The 27,871-nt window shown below is 45.8% G+C and overlaps 1 protein-coding gene across 21 annotated transcripts in view; it reads right to left on the bottom strand.

Annotated features, from left to right (window-relative positions):
- Positions 1-27,871, bottom strand: part of CELF2 (CUGBP Elav-like family member 2) — a 790,463-nt gene that overhangs the window by 25,759 nt on the left and 736,833 nt on the right. For all 21 annotated transcript variants that reach the window (XM_019738197.3, XM_019738201.3, XM_019738187.3 and 18 more), the window contains one exon: positions 21,791-21,925. In XM_019738197.3, the coding sequence (XP_019593756.1) occupies positions 21,791-21,925 (135 nt within the window). The remainder of the gene's footprint in view (positions 1-21,790; positions 21,926-27,871) is intronic.

Here is a 27,871-nt window from a genome sequence, read left to right as displayed (position 1 = left end):
TTTTCAAATTTACATTGGTATAAAAGCATAAGGTGCTGCTGAAAACAATAAAAATTTTGGTGGTGAGCAATTAAGAGGAGACTTATAGTTCCGGAACAGAAAAATGGTAGACCAGCTAGGAGTTTACCAGAGAGAAGCAGAGAAAGACACAGCTAAGAAGAGTCCTCTTGGAGTCAGAGCAAGCTTCACAAGGAATAGCCTTGAAGACTTTCCTAGTGAAGGGGCCTGACTTTAACTGAATCAGGCTGTGGGGGAATTTTATGCCCCATGGCCAAAACAACAAGTGAAGCAACTAGAAATTAGTGGAAGCTAACAGCTACATGTGATTACAATAGAAACAGATCTACCAGAAATTTAACAGGGAGATCAGGCAGAGAGGTAGGCAGAGAGCCATTTGGAAGAATTATGCCATTGAAAAAAGGAAACATAAGAATGTCACTCACAACTCAAGGTTGTGCCCTCTAAGGAGTGACAGCAGAAGCATACTGCCTGGGAACAGACTTTATTGAACTAGTCGAGCTAAGTCACTAAGCAAATAAACAAGAAGAAGCTGGGTGTGGGGGCAGAGCCCCAGAAAGCAGTTTCCAGGCTCTCGGCCTCACATAGACAGGTGCTGGCTCAAGTAGTAAATGGCCATCAACTGTGATTGCCTGGCCATCAGCTGTGGCTAGTTGGCCGTCAGCTGTACCCAGTGAGCCATTGGCCACTAATATAACTGCTGTGGCTACGCTAGCAGAAAGAGAAGAATGGGGGCTAGCAAGAAGATTGTGGCTGGGCTGGCAAGCGTGGATGGCGGTTTGCGGACAGTGTGGATCCAGCCTCCATTGAGAGTATAGTGCCGCCAGAGAGAATATAGTGGTATGACTCCCCTACCTATGGCTCCATGGGTGTTCCTTCTTGGCCTCACCATATCCTGCGTTATGAGGGGAGCGGGAGCAGAGACCCCGCAGGCCTCCCCGCACGACATATGGCGCAGCGAGCAGGGTCTCCCGCAAGACACTGGGTTTGGGGCTAAGGGGTCTAGAGGGGAGGAGGCTCAGTGTCCATAATTACTATGATATATGATATACCTAAAATGTCTGGTTGTAAACAAATTATGAGATGTGCAAAGGAACAGGAAAGTGTGGTCCACGCACAGGAAAACAGGCAACAGAGACTGTGTTTGAGAGGGCCCAGATATTGTACTTAGCAGACAAAGATATCAAAGCAGCTATTATAAATATGCTCAAAGAACTAAAATAAAACCTGCTAAAGAATTAAATTAAGGTATGATGACAGTGTTTCATCAGATAATATCAATAGAGATAGAAATCATAAAAACGAACAAAATGGAAATTCTGGAATTGAAAAGCAAATTACAGAAATGAAAAAAAATCACTGTAGGGCTTATTAGTAGATTTGAGCAGGCAGAAGACTTAGCTCCAGAGAAATGTGGAACACACTACGCACAGTAACATACATATGTAATGGGAGTACCAAAAGTAAAGAGCAGAAAAAAGATTCAAAGAAATAATGATAAAAAAAATCTCCAAATTTGATAAGAAACGTTAATTTATACACCCAAGAAAGTCAACAGACCACAAGTAGCATAACAAAAAGAGATCCATACTCAGACACATGATAGTAAAAACACCGAAAACCAAAGATAAAAAGAAAATTCTTAAAATCAGCAAGAGCAAAAAATGACTCATGTACAAGGGATCCCAGTAAGACTAACAGCTGACTTCTCAGCACAGTGGACCAGAAAATGGAGTGACATATTCCAAGTGCTGAAAAGAAAGATCTATGAACTAAGAAACTCATTTCCAGCAAAAGTATTTTCTAAAAACGAAGGAGAAGTAACGACATTCCTAGATGAACGAAAACAAAATTTGAAGGTAATTTTGTAGGTAATTGTAAAATATGTATAATTGCATTTTTTTCCTTCTTTTAACTGATTTAAATATCAGTTACCTAAAATAATGTGTATATAATTTCATTGTTGGGCCTGTAATATATAGAAATGTAATATATTTGATAATAAAAGCACAAAGGTAGGTGGGGGGACAGTGCTGTCCTGGAGCCAGGAGGTTACGCCAGGTAGTAACCACAGAAGGAGAAGGGAACAGAAACGGTAAATAAGAGGATTACAAACAAACTATTCACATTTACCTGCTCTCCTTTCTTTTTCCAGTTTCTTTAAAAGACATCCCCCAGACAGCACAGGAAATGAGTGAGAAACAAACGGGGGTGAGGTGTGGAGGGGAGGAAGTGGGTGCTTGGATCAGGATGTCCTGGCACTCCTCTGAGAAACATGCAGGAGCTGCTGTTACTATTAGAAAGGCCCCCAGACTCGGTGGCCATTCACACCGACGGGGGAGAGCTACGGGTGCCAACGCACTGAGGGCAATAACCTGGGAAAGTCGCCTGTCAGGAAGGGACACCACCACATTTCTAGAAAGCCTTACGATGGACCTGCCATCATGCTGATTCACTACAATTGCCGAGGCACAAAACACCTGCCAGGGCCTTCTTACCTAGTGTCTGCAGCTTAACATCTTCAGACCTCATTCATAGCACAGACCTCATTACTCTCCAATCCTTTGTGCCAGCCTTGGGTGGGTCACCCTCTATCTAATCTGTGATGGCAGGAGGAGGAGCATGAAGGTTGGTCAGCAAGGGCAGCCCTGAGAAGGGCAGGAAACAGTGCCCGAGCCAGGCCCTACAGGCACTAAACATGAGGCTATAGCTCTCAGTAAATAACACGTTATAACTTCACCACCCACTTCTGAAAACAAAACTGGAGGCAGAGTGGGACTGCTGTTGAGACAGAGTGCTTTAGACTCCAACTGTGTCCCCAGGCTTCTGTTCCACCATTTAAAAAAATACCCAACTTAAAAGGTTTTTGTGAGGAGAAAAAAACAAACAAACATAACTTAAAAGGTTGTGAGGAGGAAACAATACATAACTTAAAAGGTTGTTGTGAGGATTATGTAAGGTAGGCCATGTAATGAACTTGGCACAGTATCCAGCATCATTTGGGGATTTTTCCATCATCAATTACTGGGTACAGGTTGAGCTGAGGAGATAAGCTTATACAGGACATATTTCACAAAACAACAAAAAATTAGATATGATTTTCTCCACTTTCCGTCGAAACTCATTCGGTTATTGAGGACCACACACCCACTGGTCTTGTACCTGCTCACGACCCTCTCCTACCTCACAGGAAATCCTAGAGGGGCCCCCAGGTGCTGTCTTTCTACAAAGGCCATGTGAAAAGTGCTGGCCGAGGGGCTGCCACAGGCCCTCTCACCCAGAGAAATCAAAGTAGCAGGAAGGAGACTCGTCAGTCACCTGCTTCTAGCTAGCATTTCACTCAGTGTCAAGAGGGAAAAGGAACTGGATGACAATGAAACTGGCCGATCTCATGGTTCATGGGTGGTTTTTCACATCCTTCAGATCTGTAAGGCGGGTCTGAGGAAGAGGTGGGCTAAAGTCTTACTCTGCTCATGTGGAGACTTTATAGCTGGGACGGTGAACAGTGAGCTGGAGAGAGCACTCATTATGACACACATGACATGGGAGCCCAGAGGAAGCCTGGGTGTGGGGGGCCAAGGGAGAGCTGCACGAAGCTGGGAAACTCACTGGGCCTATTTGGTGACTGAGAATAAAGAAACAACATGCAGATCAGAGGTCTTCTTAGGTTCTGGTTTTCTATTTACTTAAAAACGCAGGGAGACAAGCTATAGTGAGCTGGACTGAACGTGGTTTTCTGACCCTTATTATGCTGTCCTTGGACAGTTCCAGCAGACAGAGGGGCAGAGGGTGAGGAACAGGAAGGAGAGGACTCAAGCTTGAGACTAAGAAAAGTGAGACGACGCCATGTGTGCCCTATCTTTGATGACACTGCAAATTTGCCCCACTTTGAGTCTAAGTCGAAAAAGATACCTCGACTGGGCATCCAGCTGCCTTAAAGAACCTTTTGAATGCTAGCAAATAGTCTATTTAAAGTAAAAGAAAAACTTGAATTTGTCACACAGCCAACCTCCATCAAATACTTCAAAACTAAATATTCAACAGACGCACAACAGAGGAAGAGACCCTAAACACAACAGACAGAGACAAATTAAATGCCACCAACACACACATATTTCCCTATTTCCGTGTTGGCAGACTGGCAAGATCCTGCCTTGGGTAATTGCATTCTGCCCAACTAACAGTCCCTTCAGTCTCCACTGAGAACTGTATCCTTTGCTTTCTCAATTAAACTGTTTACAGAATGCCAAGGGGACATTTCAGGAGAAGGGTGGTAAATAAATGTTGGTTCATAATTGCCTCTTTGAGTGGAAGGCTGCTCCTTGCAAAAAGAGGTTGTACAACACAGCCACCGGGAAAGCTGGTGGGGAAGCTAAGTCTGTCGCACCTTGCTCATGAGAATGGCAGACGTAACTTGTCATACGTCATGTTTCATGCCTATTTTACCACTGGTTCAAAGCTCATAAACAGCCCGAAGATGTTAGGACCAGATGAGTAACCAGCAAATTGGTCGTGCAATAAATGGAAGCCATGTTTTTATTACCTCACATGGCAACATAGTTCTGTGCTTTTTTTTTTTTAAAGAAGAAAAATGTGTGTGTGTCTGTATGATGGGGCGTGGGGTGTTAAGACAGTGAGGGGAGCCGGGGGGTAAAGGGACACTGGTGGTGAGGCTGTGTCCAATTTCACCTGGTTACAGAATTTCATTGCGCATTTGACCAGGTTTGTTCATTGTTGGAAAGACGGGGCTGAGTAGTCTCCAAACCCCTATCCCAGTCTAGGGGCCATGTCCTTTCTCCTCAGGTCTGTGCTGTGTCTTAGATGAACAATACATCTCGAACAGTTTCTTGGTCCAGGTCAAAACTGTAGGTCACAGAGGGCTTAGGTCATCAGGTCCCTTGCTATGCAAGGGGGAAAGAAAGGCGGGAGAGGGGGAGAAAAAGGAAGGGAGAAAGGGAAGGGAGGAGAGAAAGCAAACAGTGCTACAGCAGCCCCTGGAATAACGTGCCTGATAAGACAGAGCTGAGAGTTGGCCTCACCCACACGCCCAAGGATTTCTTTCTCTTCCTCAATCCCCATCAACAGTAACAAACAATACTAAGTCTCTCACACATCTTCTTCCATTTCCGGTTGGCATATCCCAGGAAACCGTGCAACAAATATGGAGGCAGGTACCGGGGGCCTTGCCTGGGCACCTGGGGTGTGGCTGCAGCACGAGCCGTGCGGGCGAGCGCGTGATGAGGCGGCCACACGGCGTCCGCCTTGGAGACGCAGAACGGTGGTGGGAGAGGGCCATTTGGAAAATGTTCTGAAACCAACCCAAATAACAAGCAAGCCTAATCTTACCTAAATTAAAAAAAAAAGAGTTTCATTCATTTACTAAGTTTATTTGTGTCAGAGATCCATGGTTATTCTTTTCCTCCGCTTCCCAGAGAAAAGGAGCTCAGCTCCATGTCCCAGGAAAAAGTCCCTCTCTGGACAAACTGCACTACCCAGCCTCCCAGCCCACACGAGCCTGGACTTCCCTTATGGGAGGGTAAGTGACCATTCTGACTGGAGAGACCGGACATGCACAGTGGCCAGGGGCCACTGAACTCACACACAAGACACCAGTGGGTGTTTGATAAGGCCCCCGTCCTCGGTTCCTTTTCTGTTCTAACTTCTCCATTCCTGGGAAGGTAGATTAAGCTTCTTTGGGTCCCCAGAGCTATATCTGGAGAGGCAGGTAAGAATTACCTGTGTTCCCTGTGGGGGGGCAGAGTAATGGTTCCTCTCCCTAAAGACGCCTATGGCCTAATTCCTGGCACTTGTGACGAAACTAGGGAACACGACCAAGAGGAATCTAAGGTTGCTGTTTGGCTGACCCCGAGATGGGGAGATTATCCTGGATTATCTGGGTGGGCCCCATGTCATCACAAGGTCCTTAAAAGTGGAAGTGGGAATAGAAAAGAGAACGAGTGAGGTGGCAGTGTGAGGAGTACTCGACCAGACATTGCTGGTTATGAAGATGGAAGAAGGGCCAGGAGTCAAGGAAAGCCAGTGGCCTTTGGAAGCTGGAAAAGCAAGGAAACAGAGTCTCCCCTAGACTTTCCAGAAAGGAATGTGCCTTGCTGGCACCTGGATCTTAGCCCAGTGAGTGTGTTGGGCTTCTGACTAGAGAACTGTAAGGTAATCCATTTGCATTGTTTTAAGCTACTACGTTTGTGGTAATTTGTCACAGCAGCACAGAAAACTAATATAGACTCCAGTTCAGTTGTGCCAGGAACAAAGCTAACAGTGATGACAAGCTTATATTTATTGGCCGCGTCCCCTGTGCCAGGCATCTTCTAAGGACTTCATTTAATCACTTACAGTTGTCCTATGAGGTGATGTGCGGACGGTCAGTCAGGATCTAACCCAGCGGCCTGGCTCCACAGACTTCACGTCACGCGGACATTGAACTTAAATTCCTGTTTTGCATCTTGCACCGACCTAGTGCCTACTGGAGAGACTTACTTACAGAAGCAATGAATCTGCAGTTACTCAGAGGCCCCTTAATTTTCTGGCTCTGTCCCTTCCATCTGTAAAACCTCGGGCTTAACTTAGTGGAGGTCGTATTTATGTGCCAAAAGGGAACGCTATGACTCACCTCCGAGAAGTGACATGATAATCAGTGATCAAATGATGAGGCACTGGTGTCTGACATCTAGTGATGGGCAGTAAACATTTGCTGAGTCTCTATCTGAAGGATGAGAATCTGGTTATTCTGTCCTCAAAAGCAGGAATTTCCCCCATCATTTTGAAACACTTGAAGACTGAACATTCCCCCCCTCAGCGAGGCAAGTGCACAGATGATGACAGATTTTGCAGCCTTTATCACAAGTCTGGTCATCAGGACACTAATCTGTGTGTATAGTTTTGGGAGTCCAAAAGAGGGGGGCCAGGCCTGGAAGTCAGGTTGAGTGAGAGAGAAACAGTTGATAAAAAAGGTACAATGTGGCTTAGAGAGCAGAAGACTAAGGGAAGAGACAGTCTCAGGTCTTGACATCAGAAAGATGTTCTCTGTAGCTCAAGAGGCCGACATGAGAGCCAGAAGGTGTTGGCTGTAAGGAGGCAGACTCGCGTAGGGGAGAACTGTCCACGGATTAGAAGTCTTCCAGGGTGAGCCCAGCTGCCTCAGAGGCACGTTCTCCCTGTTTGTGGAAATATGAAAGCTAAGGCCTCTGGATGGTCACACACACGGGGTTCCCGAAGGCCCTGAGGCTGGGCTTGGCCTCGGAGGTCCAATGGACTAATGTGTGAAAAACTCCTGTTTCTAGGAGTACCAAACGCATGCTGGCTGCATCCTTCTGGCAGGGAAAACAAGGATGGCAACAAGGCAGAATTGCATAGGTTCAAGGCAGAACTCCAGTGAGGGGTCCATTCCCATAACAGCAATGGGAAAACCCCAGGTGTGTTTAGAGGCCGCAGACCAAAGCAGATCTACATAAACACAAGCCCGATCAAGTTAAAGACATCATGGAGCTCCTACCTTCTCCTTTCCCAGACACGCATGCAGCAGCGGCCCCACTGAGCATACCCCACTTAAACCCTGAATGACTGACTCATGGACAAAATGGTCCTGGAGAGAAAGGCCAGACTTTTGTGGTGTGAAGCCCTCTGACCATGGCCCAGGGGAGCTGAGATGCTCTGTGGCCACTGGGTCAGAATCGTTCTCTGCTGGAGGCAAGGAACACACTTGGGGGCATGGTAACTATACATGCATTTAACGGAGAAAGGACCCTTTTTGAAAGTTAAGAGTCTAGGTCCTCTTGCATCACTTTCGCCTGGAGGTTACCTCAGACCCGCTGACCTGAAATCTCTGGAGGAACCCAGGATTCTGAGTTTCACAAGCCCTCTTGGTGCGTCTGTGTCTCACTGAGGCTTGAGAACTACTGGTTCCGAGCCCAGTGCCATTAAATTCCATCTGGGCTGGGTAGAAAACTGAGTTTGTGGCATGAGAAGACGGAAGGCTCTAGGGGTAAATAAGGTTTGGTTTGTGATAAGAAAGGGGAATGGATGCTGGGCGGCAGGAAACCAGAGGTAAAAAATACTACGTGAGGGTAGTAAGTTATGACGGTGTCTTCGATATGAGAAAGCCTCACTGGAGACAAGCTTGCTGAATAGCAGGAGTTTGGCCTGTCTTACTCCCTAGAGTAACTGGCACATAGTAGGCACCGAGTGAATGAGCAGATGAGAATGCCCCTGAGGCTGCATGTCTAGTTTCTCTTAGGACCAGGCCAGCCTGCAGGCGGAGCGAGCTGGACCCATCAGACTATATATACCCTCCTGGGGCCGGGTGGGGGGTCTCTAACGACAGGACTGAGCCTGCGGCTGAGTCACGACTCATGAACCCCTTCCTGTTTGCTTATGTGCCAGAGAAAGAGTGTGGATATTTTTAAAAATAGAATTGATAGTCAGCTGCTACCATGTCACCAGGACGGGAGCAGAGGCACCCCCACTCCGCTGACATAACTTACGCAGGAGGAACCATTCGCACGCATAGGACCAAGTGCAAAGACCAGCTTTGATACCCTTATCTGCCGTTTCAGTGGACCTGGAATTGGGGACAGCAAAGTAAAGGCCAGGTCCTTCCTCCTTCTCTGTAGAAGGGGGGCTGATGCCCAAGACCTCCACTTTGGGGAAAGCTGACTGCTGGCTGTGGTGACTCCGGCTATTTCTCCATCCTTTTGCAGATTTCGGATCCAACAAGAAGAGCAGAAAAATGGCCCTTCGGGGCTTATCAACCTCACATTTACCACTTCTCCACTTAAATCATTCTTCACATACGAATGCTGCTCTTTCCCCCTCGCCCTTTATTGCAGGTCCTGTCTAGCATTGAGTCTAACCCAGAAATGACTGTGCTTTCTAGGAACCAAACGCATTCATTTCCTCATATTACTCCTCCTCCCACTTTCCTGGACAGCGAGAGATTGTTTTTTTTGTTGTTGTTGTTTTTTAAAGCTGCAATGAAACAACATTAACAGAAGACAGCAAGAATCTGCCTTTGGTGCACTCATTAAACACTTTCCACAGAACAATTAGATGGTGGGAGCATTGTGGCTTTGTGGTTTAGGAAATAAAATCATCGTAAGCACAGAAAATTGCCTGCCTCGACCAAACAGACTTGAGGAAGCTCGGTGGTGCCTGCGGTTGCTCTTCTGCCTTAAACGAGCCTGGATGGCGGAGTCCGACAGTGAAGGGACCGCTGAGGAGATGGGACAAGTCAGCAGCGACACAGGCTGTATCGTTATTAGCTAATCACAACCCTGGAACGTGAACAAAACACAGTGGCTCTTCTCCCACGGGGTCTAATTTTCCCACAATAACCACACCTCTCATTTGAATTTATTCCCTAAAAGATTTCTTTTTTGGAGGGTAAGGGGGTGTGTGCGAAGAGGAAGGCTGTCAGGGTAGGAGGAGACTGTTTGGGTTAGAAAATGGTGTTGGAAAGTTCTGCGGGGTTCTGACCTCGCTACCTGACAATCTGTAATGGGCATACTGTCTTTTACCCCCTAAACTTCTGTTATCGGGTCTGTTCTCCACACCACCTCCAACTCACAAAAGTGTGGCCTCCTGCCAAACTGGGCCAGACAAGCCATGCTGGTTCTCTAGAAGACGGGTGAGGGGAAACCTCAGAGCGTAAAGGCCTGGATGAAGGAAGTTCCTTGTTTGGACTCTGAATCCCTTTTGAGGCAGGATTCCCTGATAACAAACACTTTGGAAGATGAGACAGTGCTACAGAAATGGAAGTGGGTAGTATCGTACTCTGAACGTCTGAAGGAGTCCCACTGTTTCCTTCACTTCCCATTTCCAAATGCTTATTGGAGGTCTCACAAGTTGATTTTCTAAGGCAGAAATCGACTTGATTAGCTGTCAATAAACCTGGGTGCCTCTTTCCTTTACCTTGTTTTTAGTATCCTTCCCAGTCCCAGCAAGGGCAGACACTTAAAGAGAATGAAGATGTAATTTGGGCCACAGGTTTGAAAAAAGTCAGCTTATATAAATTTGGTATTAATATATATGGATTGAACAAGAGTGGAGCAAAGGAAAATCAGACCAGTTTTCTCTTCCAGTGATATTTTGCTTGTAACTTACCACAATAAAAGTACATACCTCCCCTTAGCTGACCTCAGATGTTTGTTTTTATAGATGGTCATAGACAGAGATTGAAGAAAAGAAAGTTAGTGATTTCCTCACGAGGGTGAGAACATATTAGTGGAAAAATCCAGAAATATAATCCGGTTTCCTGGGCGTTCCTGCTGTTGAGTATTTCATGGTGTGGTAGGCCTGCTTGACAGCTTACCTGGACCATGAGGGGGGCATGTGGACAGATTATCCTGAAGATTCCTTACAACTGTAAAGTCTGATGATTTGATCAGGCTCTGGACTCAGGAGAGAGTGAGGGGAACGGAGTCTGTGGAAAGCAAGTGCATGTTGCTGGGAACCCGTCCAAATCCTGGTCATAGGGTGTCCTAGAAAGGGAGGTATGTGCCCACATGGGCAACACACTCATTTCTAGGACACAGGCCTTCCTGATAATACAACAGTCAGGTTGGCCAGGGTCAGGAGAGCATCCTGCTGAGCTCTAGATTTGAAAAGCTGTGCGCTACAGGAGGTCTAGGTCAGCACGCAAATGGCCGACCTCTGAGCACAAGCCCAGGCACTGCCTGAAATCGTACTGAACTCTACGTGGTGACAGCGGCGAGGAAACCCTGGCTGGACATGGGTGTCTTACTATTGAATCTAGTAGTGCTATTGGGTCTTTGGTAAGTAGGGTGCGCTGGTTCTGTAACCTCGAGTCCAATTTCCCACCACTGTGGGAAGTTCACAGCCAACTTGTTGTTCCGCTGTGTCCCAAGGAGAAAGACGTAAGGACAGGGTCTACTGTCTGCATTTATATTCTAACACTGTTAGGAAGGGTGGGCATGTTTGTTTGCCAAAGGCCAGATTCAGAGAGAAAAATCACTGGATTTCATTCCAGTTTTAACCTCGTTTTCTGTTGTCCAGAAGAGCAGAATTTTGTATCACTATCAAACAATGAAATCTTTCTCATATGATATTTTTTTTTTAAAAAAAGGCAACAATATGTATTATATATACATATTAATAATACTCAATATTTCAATAAGAAAAGTAAAATCTAACAACTCCATTTTACAAAGGAGAAAACTAAATACAGATTAAATGACTTGCTCCAAATCTCAGTCTTTCACAGTTTTAGGTCAAGATGTCCATATCCCCTAGAAAGAAAGAAAACTGTAACTCCTCTGGTACATTCTTTAGGTTAAGATTTTTCAAACCTCTGCCCTGGGTCTGACCTTTTTTTGGTTGTTTCTGAATATTTAGATTCTTGACTTGCATGTGATGTAAACAGCTGTCTGTCTGAAATTCTTCCCACCCTGGTCAGTTCTGACCTGCTCCTGCCTCTGACACAAGGGGTTCCCTCTTATCAGGCCACACCATGGCTTGCTCAGCACTTACTACGGTTTATGACCCATCACGTATGTTAATATGTACACCTAATGGTGGGAGAGCGGGAAGGCAAGGCTGGGGCAGCTGGCCGGCTCCGGCAGAGCCCCCTCCCACCGCAGGAGCCCACACGAGCCGGATCGTTGCGAGGACGGCCCTGCTCCTAGCAGTTTGATCCTGTCCCTCCAACCTCCTTCTGACTTTGTCCATCCATTTTCACCACTTGTGGGCCTCTTCCTTTTCTCCTTTGTTCTGGCTTCTTCTCTTTACCTTAGAAATATGTGTAAGTTTTCTTCATCTTCACCTTTCTCCTCCTATTCACCCGCTGCTTTTATGAAACACTACATGTCATGGAAATGCCATATATGAATATGTAATTCTTGCCTCGAGTCTCACATCCCTTTTCTCTCATTGCCCACAGAACCGTGGTATTTATTCCACCATTGCAGTGAACTGGCCACTCAAGGATGAACTGACTACCTAAGTACTAAATTCAAATACAGTGGTCCTCTGTATCTGCAGGGGACACGTTCCAGGACCCCCAGGGATGCCTGAAACTACGGATGGAAGGATCCCTATGTACACAGTGTTTTTCCTATATAACCTTTTCACTTAAAGGAAGCACTTTACAGCTTCTCTTTGGCATATCTGAATCGCCAGCTTCACTGTCCTGCACTTTGGGGCCACTATTAAGTGGAATAAGGGTGATTCGAACACAGGCACTGGATACTGGGAGTCAATCTGGTGACCAAGACAGCTACTAAGTGACTAACAGGCAGGGAGCATGTGCAGCGTGGAGACAGATGCTGGACAAACGGATGGTTCACATCTTAGGCCGGACCGAGTGGGATGACGCGAGATTTCATCACGCTACTCAGAACGGTGCACAATTTAAATTTGTGAATTTTAGCTCTGAAATTTTCTATTTACTATTTTCAGACCAAGGCTGACTGTGGGTAACTGAAACCATGGAAGGGAAACTGTGGATAAGGGGATATGACTTTGCTCTCACCTTTATCACCTTCCTGCTAGAAGCTCACTTGCTTGGTTTCTGTGACACTGCGCCACCTCGGTGGTTCTTCCTGTGTGTCCCACAAATACAGGCATCAGTCAGGCTGTACACCCAGCCCCCACCTCGGCTGTGTGATGACTGGGTCCAGCCTAAGGATCTCACCTGTGCCCAAATCTAACTCAGGCTGCCTCACCTGTGCAGTTTATTCTCAATCCACTATTTTAGCTCCAACCTGTGATGAGCTTGAGGGTCAGATATCCAACTGTTAGATGTATTTAAACAAGGGGCCTGTTTTCATGTGCTCCAGCTCAACACGTGCTAAATCAAATCAGCTTCCAGCACGCACATTTCCTTCTGACTCTACACTCTTACTGATGAAAACACTGTCACTGGTCCCTTAAACTAAACACAGTCCCGTCTTCTTCAACCCCTTCCCCGGGTTCTCCTCACATCCATTCAGTACCCGAGTCCCATCACCGCCACTCTTGTGCTCCAAGTCCTGAAATAGCCCTCAGCTGCCTGCAAGAGAGAGCCCCAGCTCCTGCCCGTGGCTCAGCGTCCTCCGTGCTTGCTATTTCCCACACATCTGATGCTTGTGAAAAATGAAATGAATTTCCATTTGCGAACTAAATCCTTTTTCTGCATTTTCTCGTGTTTGACACATTTGCTGTACCTTTCATCTCTCCCTTTCAAAGTCCTACCTAGTCTTAAAATTTGGGTTCCAATGTCAGCCCTTCTATGAAAAAGTCCCCCATTTCCTGAAGACAGAATCTCTCCTGTCACTGGTACCTTGTACCTTATCTGACTTTCCACTTTCCAAATAGGTTGCCTAGGTTGGTGCATTTTGCTTCTTTTTTGTATGTGGCCACTGCATCTAGTCCATAGTGATTGATGGGATTAAACCACACATGAATGGACCATTTCTATTTTGTTGCTTTCCAACCTTCAAACATGGACCTTAGATCATGAACCTCTGGGGAGTTGTGACTAGAATAAAGCTTTGTTGTTTTTCTCATCTAGAATGCACTTAAGCAATGAACAAATAATGCTTTGGACCCGTGGTAGCCCTGATAAATGGTTAGATGAGACAGCAACATAATTTAGTGGGGAAAAAACTGGATGGTTGTGTTATACAGAACACACGGCAAGAGGGCAGCTGGTGTGGACGGGCTGCTTGATGCAGGGGTCGGGGCCGGGCAGTGTTTACCATGAGCCCCTCACTCAGCACTACGGAGACTCTACTGAAAACATGGAAAAGTGCACCCAAAACAAAGCAAGAACAAAGCACCGAGTTAGTGACAGCCCTTGGAGGGCAGGCAGGGATCTGCCCGCCCACTGACGTGACAATGGACAGCCCTTGGCACAGGTGGAAGCTGCATGCATATCCCGAGTGCGGGCTCTGTGACCAAGTGACAGCCATAAATATCTGTCCCCCTCAGTGGGAGGTGGGGGTGGGGGTGGCCTTATTGGGCTTTAAATTAGGTCAGGACTTTTAAGAAACTCCAGGTCAGGGCATGTCATGACTGCCGGGGCTGCCCACCCACCTTGCGGTTGTTCTGACAGCAGGAGCTGGGGACCCTCTGGCAGATCAAGACCCCAGAATGAATCACAGAATTAGCTGCGGTTCCATTTGGACCAACAGACTTCTCATTTTCTTGATAAGTGAAATTTAAAGGGAATTCCTCATGGAAACACCCAGCACATGTGGGGGCTGTCAAAGCTCCCGGGTGGGAGGCATTTCCATTTTTTTTTTGGAAAAAAAAACAACAACCCTAGAAGCAGAATGATCAATGACAAATAAAGAACTGTTTACTAGAAAGACAGATCCCTGCCAATCTTTTTTTTTTTTTAAAAATGTTTGAAAGGCCTAAGAACTTTTGAAATATTTGGTTTTCATGAAATGCTTCTGTTGAAAAGCCATTGAGCAGCGTGCCAAGTACACTTTTCTCTTTTTCCTGGTTTTGTCACTTAGCATATCTGCTTTAATGGTGACTATTCTCAGAGCTCTTTACTATCAAATGTTTAGAAAAATGGTGCAGCTTACAGAAGAGGAAAAAAGTAGAGAAAGGAGGTTCCTTTCTTCTCTGCTCCCTCCCCACCCCCCGCCTGGGGTGTACTTCACATTTTAACATAAGGTATACAAAAATACTGGTTATGAAAAGGTTTTTAAAACGGTGTTGGAAGTTATGGTTTAGGCTTAAAAACTAACCAAATCATTTTCCTATAGTGGGAATTTAGTAAAATAATGTTTTTCAAAAAGCCAATGCTGGAATATAAACTACACACGGTTGGAATTTTTGTCAGCTCCATTCAGTGATATGCTTCAAATGTCTAGAATAGCCCCTGGCCAGGACATAGCAGATGCTCAATAAATATTTGTTGAATGAATGAAAAATATATCAGGAAATTATAGTCACTATAGTGACATTTTAAACACTATATAGTGTCCAACCTCCATTAACACTGAGGAAAATCAAATGAGCCCCGTAATGTGAAGAACAAGTTTATACATTGAAACCTTCTAGAAAAAAAGCACAAAATGTTGAGACTTGCAGGAAATGAGCAAAGACTGGGATGTCAGTTGTCCTTCTGGGACAGTAAGGGTGTAGGGCCATCTGACTGACTCGACCTCATACATAAATAGCTAACTTTAATAACTGACGTAACTGCCTGACTAAAACACTTAAATGTCTAGTTAACGCAGGGGGAAACTGACTGTTTTGAGATTTACTTCTTGTCCTTGATAAGCAATGAAACAAGATGGGCCTAAGGAGACAAATGGGGGGGCGGGGAGTGGTAAAGAGAACTGTCCCTGAATTAATAAAATGCTGAAGTGTAGCACAAGAAACACCCCTTGACAAGTTAAATGGGGTGCTGCTTTATCTCCCCAGTGTAGGCGAGCTCAGGACGGTGGACTTGGGGAAGGAGAGCTTCTGCAGGATGAGATTTCAAAAGCCCACACAAGAGTAGATGGCTCTTTTGAAAATAAAATGCCTTTAGTCGACATGAGACTCTTCCTTATTCCATATCATGACATCGGGACATTTTGAAAGCCAATCTTAGTAAAATTATTGGGATTAAAAAATGGCTCCCTGTAAGTCAGTTCCAATGTAAATTAGTATTGATCCATTCTTCAGAAACCTGTCAGACCTGAATCTCCACCTGTAAGCTTCCTCGAGAGAAGCAAGTCGGGGGTCATCAGGATACCCACCTGTTGACCCTGTCTAATGTCACCATGACGGACTGGGGTCCTTCTCAGAGACAGGCACCGGACTAGACTGAATAAATGGCTTCCAAACATTTGTTTTAGAACACTGTCACTTTGCTACTCGATGGAATTAAACAGCATTTGAGTGTCTGGGTGTAAGGTATTGATCCAAATGCAAGGTGGGATTACAAGGAAGTAAACGGCTCCCACTTTGAAAGGACTTACCACCTAGAAGGTGAGAGATAAGGCATGTACTCAACTGTCCCACAAAGAAAACATGTCAAGTGTGTGAGTTGTAGTAGAAGTATGAAGAATGACTGGGAGAACAGAAGGGCAGATGGTGGCCCTTACAGAGCACCCCTCTCCCCTGCTCCACACGTCAGCCTTCCCTCCGCTCTGCCCTCAGGGAGCTCCTAATATGGCTCCTTACCCAGGTGTCTGCATGGGACTCAGGTTTACAGTAAGTTAAGTATTTGTTAGAAATAGATTGCGGAAGTGATTCTTACTGAAAGGGTTTATGGTGGAGGTGGCATTTACATTGATTCTTAAAAGTATTAGCATTCTACACACAATTTTCATTAATTACTCGAAAACATCTTGTACTACAGCTTAACTGACAGAAGTATAAACTGTATTTTTTATAATGTGCATTGAAACCTCCGATTTTATACCTAGACATTAATCTTCCGAAGTGATAAATTTGTGACACAGAAGATCTTCACAGGCGAAAACAAGGGAGAAGGTGTTTTACGCATTGGGTTGGGGGATGGGCGGGTGCTGGAGAGTGACCTGATTTGGCTGGAGCTGGGCTGCTTGGGGCAGTGACAGTTCTGGCATGACAGGATGGGGGACGAGCAGGGAGCACCCCAAATGCCATGCTCAGGAGTTTGTTTACTCCATCCACACAGGGATGAACCACATGGAAAGTGTGTGAACAGAGCTCTTTTGTTTTGCCAACAGTGTGCAAAATGGACGGAGGGCAGGAGTGGAGTAGGAGGCCATCCCAACAGTACAGCGGGAGTGAGAAAAGGGCCTCACCCAGGTAGTGTTAACTGGAGGAGAATAGAGGTGTTTCAGAGACAGAACCGAGTGCGTGGGGCGACCGATGAGCTGTGCCACTGAACTCGAGTCTGGCTGTAAAGATTGCTCCCATGGCTGAGGAAAGGTGACGTGACGATGACGACACACTTACAGGAGAAAGAACAGGTCTGTGGAAGACATGTACTTTTCGACTTCCACATTGTGGTATCACTGACGTAGCTGCGGGGAGAGGCCTCTCCCAGCACCTGTTCTGTCTGTCGTCCCTCCCTCCTGGCTCCATTAGACTCCACCCCATCTCACTGTCCCTTGTGTGTGATGGCTTGGAGGGGGCCCAACTCATTTGCATGTCCTTGTCCTGCACAAAGCATAAGGCTTGAAAATGTGGATGACGTCAGCACATGAATCCCATCTCTTCTCATGACGCGAGCTCCAGAGTAACACACAAGTTAAGGGGGGCAGGGATGGAGGCCTCTCGTAACACTGAAAGGTGTGGGGTCGATTTCTTGTTTCCCATTGCTCATCCAGCCATTCAACCGGCTACTTTTCTGCACCACTGCCCTGGTGACACGCGTGTGTGACACTGAAGGTGACCACTCCCTCCCTGGTCCTTATGTGAGGGGCGCAGGAAAAGCCTGACTCACACGACACGCCTCCAATGTCTGTGAACCTTAAACAGTCCACAAGGAAGGCACCATTTCCTTGGGTTTTTGTTGTCTCTCTCACAGCTCTCAAGGAGGCAGGCAACACCTTGAAGATGGGGAAAAACTATTGCCTAGAATTTAAAGTAAAAACTATTTGCAAAGTCAATGGTGGGGATGGAAAAATGCTTCCTTAGCATTTTAAAATGCCTTACACTATCGAAAGAAATGACCTATTATCTAGAAGTGTGCACGAGATTGCGTGCACTTACGGGAGCATTTGGAGAATTTTAAGACATTTTTTTTTTTAAAGGGAAATAGAAGAAGGTCAGTGGAATAATGTGGTACATGAACGCAATATTACATTTTAGGCAGAAAATGCAAAGAAATGTTCATATGTGGTAATAATGCTTTCTCCCAAGCTCTCAAAATTAAACAACCCATCAACAAGCTGGGTAGAAGACAAATATTATTATCTTTCTTTAAGACCTAGCTGCACGCCTTAGAGACAATTTGCCTCTTTATACCAATACAGACACACATTCCCCCAAAACAGGTTCAACACTGGGTAAGAAGAAATGACCCAAGAATTAATTACCTAATAGGAGATTGAAGTAAACAAAGGAAAAATTATCATATCGAAATAAAAGACAAGAAACACAATTAAATTAGGCTTCAAAAGACCCGGGAGAAAGTTATAAAAGACATAATATGCATTTACCTGTTTTTTATTCTTTCATGATTTAATTTCTAATTTTATTCACTACCATCTGATAATTGCATGAAACACTTATTGTAACCATGGGCAATTTAGACCATTTTAATTTTTATTTCAAGGCCATGAGACAAAGGAACCTATTTATTGCCTAAGGGGATTTTTTTTTTTAACAAAAATTAAAGCTTAATCTTTCATGTTTTAAAGCATAGACGGTTTAATATCATTTATAATAATGCTGTAGGGAGACTGTTCCTGGGTATGCAAAATTGAAATGATAAATTTACAATTATTAAAAGAATTAATAGTTTGGGGGATTGAATTGTCCCTTTCCTTTCGAGATAGATTTGTCTGAAGCATAAGAGACATCTTTAAAAACATGGTAAAACCAAGGCCTGTGCGGGAGTGATGCATTTCACAGTTTGACTGGACTTGTTAATGGAACAATAGTAAGCCAGGTTTTTGTTATTTAAAAAATAAGTAATGGTATTGGCCTTGGGAACTGCTTCCAACCCTTTTTATTTCATAGGAAATTGCTTTGATAAAGTGGAGACTTGTGAATTCTACTAACCACGTTTTGTGTGACTTTGAAAAAGTCTCTGATGGAAAGTAGACAAATAATTTACTTTCACTTAAATGCTAGATTTTTTAGTTACACTTAAGAAAAATAATTGAAATGTAGATTTAAATCATTTCTGCTGCTACCTATCCTTCAGGATTCTGAAGCAATACTTTCAGCTATTATGCAAAGCATTCCTCAACAGAGAACAGAAAATTCACTTTCAATGCTACTTCAGTTTGCAGAATTTACGAAAGGGCAGAAGCACCTTAAGAGTAAAGGGAAGGACACCTTGCCAGTGGTGGGTTCTAACAAGAGCAGAAAGGAAGGAAATACATCTTAGGATACATGCCCTCTTTCATTAAGGTCTCAGGAAAAAACGGAAAATATGGTTAAAGTTCACTGACTATTTCTGCCATCTTCTTAGGCTCTCTGGGTACCCTGCATTTTAAGAAGCTTGTGACATATTTGTGTTCCTGACCATAGTGGAGGGAATGGATGTGGGTCCATGGACTTGGACTTCACCTCTCACCCCTCGTGCCTCACCCTCACCTCTTACTCCTCATCTCTCACCTCTCACCCTTCACCTCTCGTGCCCCACACTTCACCCTTCACCTCTCACTCCTCACCTCTCACCCCTCACCCTTCACCTCTCACCCTCACCCTTCACCTCTTATCTCTCACCTCTCACCCATCACCTTTCACCTCTCACCCCTCATCCCTCACTCCACCCTATGCTCAGCAGAATGGCTTCCTTGCTAGTGTGCAGTCTGCCAAGCTCCCACCTGCCTCACAGCCTTTACACTCGCTTATCCTCTGCCCTACGTATCTGCGTGGCTTCCTTCCCTTTATTCAGGTTTCTGCTCAGATGTCACCTTTTCACAGGGAAAACCTCCTTTAATCCCCGTCACCCTCTCCACCTACTGGCCTGGTCTCTCTTTACAGCTCTTGTCCATCACTACAGAGCACATGCTCCAAGGTTCCCTAAATAGACCAGGCAGCTCCTGAGAGCAGGGAGCATGTCTCCTCTGCTCACAGCGCCCGCAGCTCCTGGGCAGCACCCAACACGATTCCAGCCCTTAAAAAGCATCACCTGTCAATCACTTTGTCACGCTGATCAGCTCACATCTGCTTTTGCACTTGGCTCCTTAAACAGACAAGTCTTCTTTGAAAGAAGAATGAAATGTTCAGATATTAAAACCGATTCACTGAAACCAAGGCATTCCAGCCCAAATACACAACAGAAGAACACATTTTAGTAAAGTCAAATGAAGCCTCCCGAGCAAACAACAGGCCACATACCCTTCAACCTAACTGTTGGAAGGAACAGCAGAATGATTTTAATGTAACTACACTAAGTTAAATTCTTTATGGCTGGGGGCTAGATGGCTCCTTGCCATATAAGGAAGAGAGTCTTCACATAAAAAAGAGTCTTCTTTTTTCTATCTTGTTACCAATGATTTGGTCAGTTTCTGCTGGTTATTTTCAATAAAAGAGAAGATAAAGGCCAAGGTTGGAAAAATTACAAATATTTACTTTTGCCAAAATAAAGTTAATATTGCTTTCTCTTAAAAAAAGAGCTAATCCTTCATTTTTATATAAACAAATAAAAAGTGTTCAGATTTTGAATGACTTTTAGTGTTTTCTGTCCAAACAAAATATAGTTGAAAATATCAGCTTTTGACTAAAGACAATAAAATGTGTGTATAATACTCTGTAATCATGTCATGGTCTTCAGAGGGCAGATAAAAATTCTTGTTTGAGAAAATACTTTTCAATCTTATTTATAAAACAGATATATTAGACACGTCCATTTTTAAATTTGTTTTTAAGAAAAATCACTAGTATTCATATAAGGGGGAATTTATCATGTCAAAAATATTTCTTTCTTAAAAAGAGTCACTGAAGTATTTATTTAAATAACAAATGTATTATATAACATTAGACCTATCGTTTAATTTGTTGAAAAGAATGACAACGTTGATATTTCGGGAATACTGCTTGTTGCATGAGATCAGGCCCACGTAGAGTAATGAAGACATTCTAGAGCATGAAGTCAAAGCATCTACGAGCTGTTGCTATGAGATTACAGCACATCAAGGATAAATCCCCCAGCTTCTTCTACATATCTCCAAGATTTCTCCCTCCAAACTGTGCTCAGAGGGAAATGTATTAGATACACAGTGTTTTATAAACAAACCAAAGGGCTGTTATTGCCTTTGAACCTGCCAGAGGGACTCATTGCCCCCTGATGTCAAAAGCCTTAACAAATCTGGTCCACGGAATGCTGTAGTTTTCATTTTCTATTTTTCTGAAAGAAAACCCCACACTATTACATAAGTTTTCTCAACACTTAGCTAATCTTTGGGGCATAGTCGATAGAGGGTCATGGGCGTTTTCAAAGTTAGAGAGAGTCTGGAGATTGTCCAGGCCAAACCCTCCATGCACCAGAGGACGAAGTGAGATCATTTATCAAGGTCTCAAAAATTCAGAGAGGAAGAGAAGCCAGCGAAACATTTCTTAACAAACAAATGATGGTATCCAAGCAACCACATTATGTCTGGCTTGTATGAAAGAAAAATGGCATCTGCTTTTGAATAAGGCACCAACATTTCTGAGGAAAAAGACTTTAAATGACATAGCCCAGAACATGACCAGAAACAAACAACAAAGATGGTCCCTCTAGACTGTGGATTTTAAAATCAAAGGATGGAGCTGGTGTGAAATATAATACTGGAATGATCAGAAATTTTGAGATCTAACAGAGAATTCTTAAACTGCTTTGGAAAAAAAAGGGCAGGAGAAAAAAATGCATGATTAAGAGAGCAAGGCTCTTCACACCGGTGAAGATGGAAGGACGGAATGGACAACACAGTTTTGAAACTAAATGAACATGTGAGAGTCACCAGCAAGGTGGATTCTCTCACAGAAAACATTTTTTCATTTTATCCTTGGAAAATAAAACACACACACACACACTCAAACTGGTTCTTTAAAAACCACTGAAGTTCCCGGGCTCCACGGCCTGGCTAACCTGGCCTTCCCACCATCCCCCATTGTGTGCGACCTGTGCACCCGTCTTCCCCCTCCTCTTACCCCCTCCTCTTACCGGGGCTTGTGAGGGCTCCCAGGGCGCTGCTCGTGGTGGAGAGAGGGTTTGCATTGGTGGTGGTGGCTGAGGTCTGGGCCGCGGCTGCAGCCGCCGCCAGCGTGGCCAGATTCTGTAGCTGTAAAGCATTCATGCCTGTGGAGGGAAGACGAAGGTACTTGAGCAACCGGCCTCTTTGCCTGTTTCCCAACAAGACAGGACAGATGACAAGGGCTGTAGGCCCTACGATGGTGTACTCTGCCCAGCTGCCTTGTAGCTTCTCCTCAGCAGTCGCCTCATTGTGGGGCTGCCTGTCCTAACGCAGCTGCATTGCAGAGACCCCCAGAAAAGCTAGGTGGAGACTGCTCTGTGTGGAGACCAGCCCTGGCAGGGCCTCCCCCGGGGAGCTGTCATGAAACGGGGAGCTTGGGGCTTGGGCAGAGCGAGGAAGGGCTTCAGGGCAAACTCTCAGTCTCCAAGCTCTGCAGCTGCACAGAGAGAAGGTACCAGAGAGGAAATGACAGTTTACTGGTGAAAAATGGTAGTTTACTGGGAATGACAGTTTCTTGCTCAGAGGTTGAACTGCTAGGGCTTCCTGGCTCTGCCACTTTACCAGTTGTGCGACTCTGGGCAAACGATTTGACCGCTTCACTTCTTCTTTAGTGAGTGGTAATATTAACTGTATCTTACCTCGAAGAGTTGTGGTGTAGATTAAATAAGGTGATGAAGCACATTACTTAGTACAGTCACTGGTACAACAGAAGCGCTCAACAAAGGTTAGCAACCACTCTTGTGTTGTTACTGAACACCTCTCTCCAGACTCACTTTAAATGTGAACTCTAAAGTGTAGCCAGTCATACTTGAGGACTAAAAGAATGAATAAGTAACAATGGCAGGAGCTCATATTTTCACTTGTAAAATATTCATATGTACATTTTAAAGGTATTTGTATTTTAAGGAGGGAGTACTTTTAACTAGAGTGACTCTGGCTAGTGACAATTGAGAAAAAATAGCAGAGAGAAATGAAACTTTGCAAGAACACGAGGATGGGTCTCCAGGATTCATTTCACACTAATGTACATTTGAGAGGCAGGAAACAACAGTTCTCTCCTTATACAGAGAAATTTTATACAGAAAAATGCTGGAATTAAATAATCAACTTAATTTTACCTTGTTCGCATGTCTCAAATCCAGGAACTTAATAAATGTTATTTAGCAAATTTAATCTGCTTCGGAGAGAGTGGCCAGATGACAACTTCCCTATGTGTTTTTTGGGTCGTGGGTGGAGGGGAGAGACCCACGGGGAGAGAGAGAGAATGTTCTAGTAACATACCTGTGAAAGGCCCAAGCTGCAGTTGCGCTGCCTCAGCCTGAGGACGGCTCACTTACCCCGCTCCCACGACCTGAGCCCCTCAATCAGGACTCATGTCTACTCAAAAAGAGTTCCCGATGTCTTTGATGCCAAATGGGTTCTCGTTTTGCGCAAAATGACACTCAGTCTGCTTCTAGGAGATGTCCAGGCCTGTTGGCTTAGGGTGGAAGCTCAACACCTGTTTTTCAAAGCTCCCTCCATTCCTGGGGACTCTCAGAGGCAGGACATAAGCCCTGGAGGCACCTGTGACTTCGGACCCTGCTTTCTGCAGCACAGGTACCTGGGAGTGACGCTCTTTACACAGGGTCGTACCTGTGAGAGTGCGGGAGTTGGGAAAGTACTGGCCTCACGTCTCAGGCTTCTCTGAGCAAACAGAGCGTGTGTGTGCACGCGTGCATGTGTGCGCCTGTGCATGTATGTAACAGGAGCCGTTGGACTTCAGGGCCGACCCACCTGCAGCCAGGAGGGGCCGACTCCTGGGCGCATTTGGCACTTGAGTGTGACCAGGGCGGGCTCTGAGTTATATTGTCAGGAGTGGGGAACGTGTGCTGTCCCCTCTGGGCCCTGCAGTGATAACGTCCCCTCTCATGTTTTAGTGATGTAAACCAGATGACCAGGCTACATCACCAACAGCTGGCTGCGCAGACAAGAGGAGGGGTTAGCGCTCAAAGTACATCCCGTAATGCACAACTGGCACTGATTAATGACACCCAGAACCACGACTAAGCCTAGGTCACAGGGTCCTCGTCCGGGATATCTCCTCAGACCCGTTCCAGGCAGGAGCCACAGTGCCTGCACGGCAGCATTCCAGAGCTGGAAGGAGCTTGTCCGGGGCTCAGGTCTGAGCCGAGGCCTTGGAGCCCATGGCTGGGGAGACCTTCAGCCACACCTCCCCCTGCCCACCGCAGAAGGCTGACAGGTGTACAGTAATGCTCGCATTCTGCACATGGTCTGCAAACTTCCTCATCTCCCTGTTTATAGCTCTGGGGCATTCGTTCATCAAATCCCACTTGGGCACCATCGGTGTGTCTTTCTTACCCTCAGAACTCGATACGAAGTTCCTTGAGAACAAAGGTGTTATCTTCTTCATTATCAAGTCCAGCTAACACACACGTACGCACACACTGCTATCTATATAGTAGGTGACTGATGGATGAGTGACCAGGGTAACAAGCAGTATATGAGATTTTCATAAATTGCCATAAAGAGTATTGACAGTAGACCCAACCAAGGTTTTAATTTTCTCCATTTTTGGTCAGTTTTTTGTATATATGAGATATCAAATACTGTTTCTGCAATTGTTAATCCATTCTACAAATACTTATAAGAACATGTCCTTTCCTCATCTCGCCACTGACACTCATTACAGGTCCCGGAGCCCAGCCGACCCCACTCAGGTTCTCTAGCCCACTGCCATCTCCACTCAAAAACCCTGGGCGAGACCCTGTGGGCCCCTCTCAGGGTCTCGTCTGCATTTCCCCTTCCCACACTTCACCACCCGAGAGTGCCATCCTGTCCAGCCTTTCCCTCCCTCCACTAGAAAGCCCAGGCAGAGGGATTTTGGCGCTGGGGCTCCACAGTGGGGGTAGGGGGCACTCTGCTCAACAATCATACTGCAAGGAAAGGAAAAACATGGGCCACAGGAAGCAGAGATGATGGGTGAAAGGAGAGGCCATCACGAGCCCCAGCTCATGAGGAATTTGGGGGAAAAGGAAGAGGGGAAGAATTAGACGGAGAAGCCAGCAGAGTATGTGCCTGCCTATCCATCCATCAGCCCGTCCATGCGTCCGTCCATCCATCCAGCTGTTACCCAGTGGCCACGATGGGGCAGGCCCTGGGCACGCACTGAGGATTAAGCACCTGTCCCCGAGGAAGCCGCAGTAAATCAGAGCAGGGAGAAGCCAGGGATTTGGTGCTGGTGGGGTAATCCTACTTCATCAGTTTCTGGAAATAGGTCCAGACTCAGAAACTCATTCTCAGTGGCCTCTGGTTTGATAGGGAGCTCATGGAGACGGAGGCCTCCCAGCGGGGATCACACCTGTCCTACCTTGGTTCTTCCAGGGTCCTGGGAGGTGACCCCAGCAGGCTCTCCCGGCACCCCCTCCCCCTCTCATTCCCCAATAGGAGTGCTCAGTACACCAGAGAGGGAAGGCACAGCCTCCTGGCCAACTATTCTGGGTTGGGGGCCCCGTTCCCAGCCCTGACTCCCACATTTCTGCTCTCCTCAGTGCAGAAGCTTCTCCTCTTCACCCTGTCCTGTGTTCCTAGGCCTGGAATGCGGGTGACAACGTGACAAGTGCCATTTACTGGAGGTAGCATGGCTGGTCAAGTGGAGTGCAGACCGCATTTTCTCAGACCCATGAGCTGCGGTGCAGGCTCTGCCTCACCCTGTGTGAGCCTGGGATTCTCAGTTGTGAGGTGGGCCTGGAACAGAAGGCACCCTGCCAACAGCACGCATTCATGGGGACTCCTGTCCTCAGTGCCAGGGAGCCCTCATCCCGGCTGTGGACATTCCACGTACCACCCGCTCCTATAGAGGTGGGGGGTGTGGGGGCCACAGTATCTCCAGAAAACTCATTGGCCCAGAATCAGGGAGCAGCTGGGAACGCTGTGTGGACTGGCTCAGGGTTTCCTCCTCGGCCCCTCAGCTGCCCCAGACTTTGCTGGCACACTGACTGCTTCTCTCAGACCTCTCCTCAGACTCAGGCTGCTTAGACAGCCTGCTCCCAGTGGGAAGGAGGCTCCTCCTGGCTTTAACTGTGCAGGGTCAGCACTGGGGCCCCCCTGCGGCCGTCTCCACTGGGGGCTTCTGCTTCTGCTCACTTCCAATTCCCACTTCTGGTTCCTTTCAGTTTTCCTTTTTCTTTTGGGGGTGTGTGAGCACATCCTGTTCCTTCCTGTTTCAGCTGGCTCTCCGCCCGCCCAGGCCCACGCTCTACTTCCCAGTTGCTCCCACACAATAATCCAGAAAGGGCACCAGACGGACAGCGGGCGGTGGCAACGGGAAAGCTGCTTCTGGGTAGGCAACCGCTCTTTTCTGAGGAAAAACCCACCACTTTGAACCTCAGGAAGCACTCTGCTCAGATGGGCACCCCACAAACGAGGGGTGACAATCTAGGGGACTAGAAGTGCAAAACATTTAAATAAGTTTTATGAAACCCAACAGTGTGCCAAGATCAAGATGGCCAAAAAAAAAAAAAGGAAGAAAAAGTTGAGAATACAGGGATTCCACAGCTCATTCATTACTTGGGGAAAGAAGGTCCTTCTCAAAACGAAGAAATGATGCAGAAAACAGATGTGCTATCTGCCTACTTGAAACTTAAGATTTTAAAAAAATTATTTATAAGGAGAGGGCATGAAAATTTAATTTAATGTTCACCTTAGGTAATTTTGTGTCTTATTGTTCATAGCAATTACCATAAATCTGCATATCAATAAGTGAGAACAGATGTCAGTTGTTACAAGTGCTTGCCAATCAGGTCTGTTAGAGAGTGACAGATGGGTGGTTATGGAGTTCTCATAAGGCCCATTAGCACATTCGCAGGAAGTGTGTGTGGTGCGAGGGTAGGAGACAGGCCTTGGGAAGAACGTAAATCCTGTGGGTCCAGGAGGCACACCTCACACCCAGGAAGAGACTCCCAAGCAAGCCTCTCAGCCCTCCAATGCAGTCGTTGTAAGCATCTCCCCTCCTCTCCACTCGTCACAGATATCCTTAGACAGTTTTCTCTGGGAATGGATCTCAAATTGATGAAAGCCTTACCATGTTGTGGTTTGATGCAAATATTTGCACTCTCCAATTTTACTGTTACTTTTACAACGCAGACCAGACATTCTGAAAGGGACTTACTACCAGCTGTACTGAGTATCAGAAGCAAAGTGGAACTCTCCTCTTTTTCCGCCACTGCTTCATAATCTCTATAATTTCCTAATAACAATCTCTCACCCTAGGGAAAAGCAACCCACTCTTAACGCATTTGAAATGTTGTCCTGAATGAGAGGGAGGCAGTTTTCCTGGTACTGTCGCGGAATTGTTTTGTTCTGAGCGGATTTGGGGCTCTCGCTGCATTACTTCTCTCTATAGCTCAGCCTTGCTGGTTATGGCCAACTAAACTGTGGCCAGTCACTGCAGCCTGGATATATGCAAACACACCTGAATTTGCTGGACACTGAGCGCTGTTTTATAAGCTGGGGGGCAACAGAGAGCTCAGGTATTGGATCAGGCTGACATGGATGTGAAATTTGAATCAGCCAGTTACTAGCTTAGTGACTTTGGGCAAGTTCATTAATTAACCTCTCTAAGCCTCAGTTGTCCCAACCTGCAAAATGGGATGCTAATGGACCCTACGTCATAAAGTCGTGATATTTGGGGATTCTGTGTCCTAGCCCGTATGTTGCTCCTCATTGGTGTTGCGGTCTCACATAACTTATTTAACTATTTTATACTTGCTTTTTCTTTTTTTCAATTGTGATGCTGTAACAAAGTGGTGGCTCCATCCTTGGCATACTGTGAGGATAAAAGGCATGATTATTTCAAGGAGCTCTGTCAAAATTGTAAAATAGTACTGTTGTTTTCTAACTTGATGATTTTTTGGGATGATAGCTGCTACCAAGAAATTTTTGCCAATTGCTTTCTCTTCAGGAAAAATCCAGATTCTGAGCCCAAACTCAGACTCAAGTGTCTGAGGTTTCAGAAACTTGTGTAACAAATACCACGGTTGAGTGAAAAATGG

The sequence above is a fragment of the Rhinolophus sinicus genome, chromosome 1 (genome assembly GCF_057876585.1).
Source record: "Rhinolophus sinicus isolate RSI-liver-muscle chromosome 1, RSI-T2T, whole genome shotgun sequence".
Classification (NCBI taxonomy): domain Eukaryota; kingdom Metazoa; phylum Chordata; class Mammalia; order Chiroptera; family Rhinolophidae; genus Rhinolophus; species Rhinolophus sinicus.
This window is presented reverse-complemented; position numbering and strand designations above follow the sequence as displayed.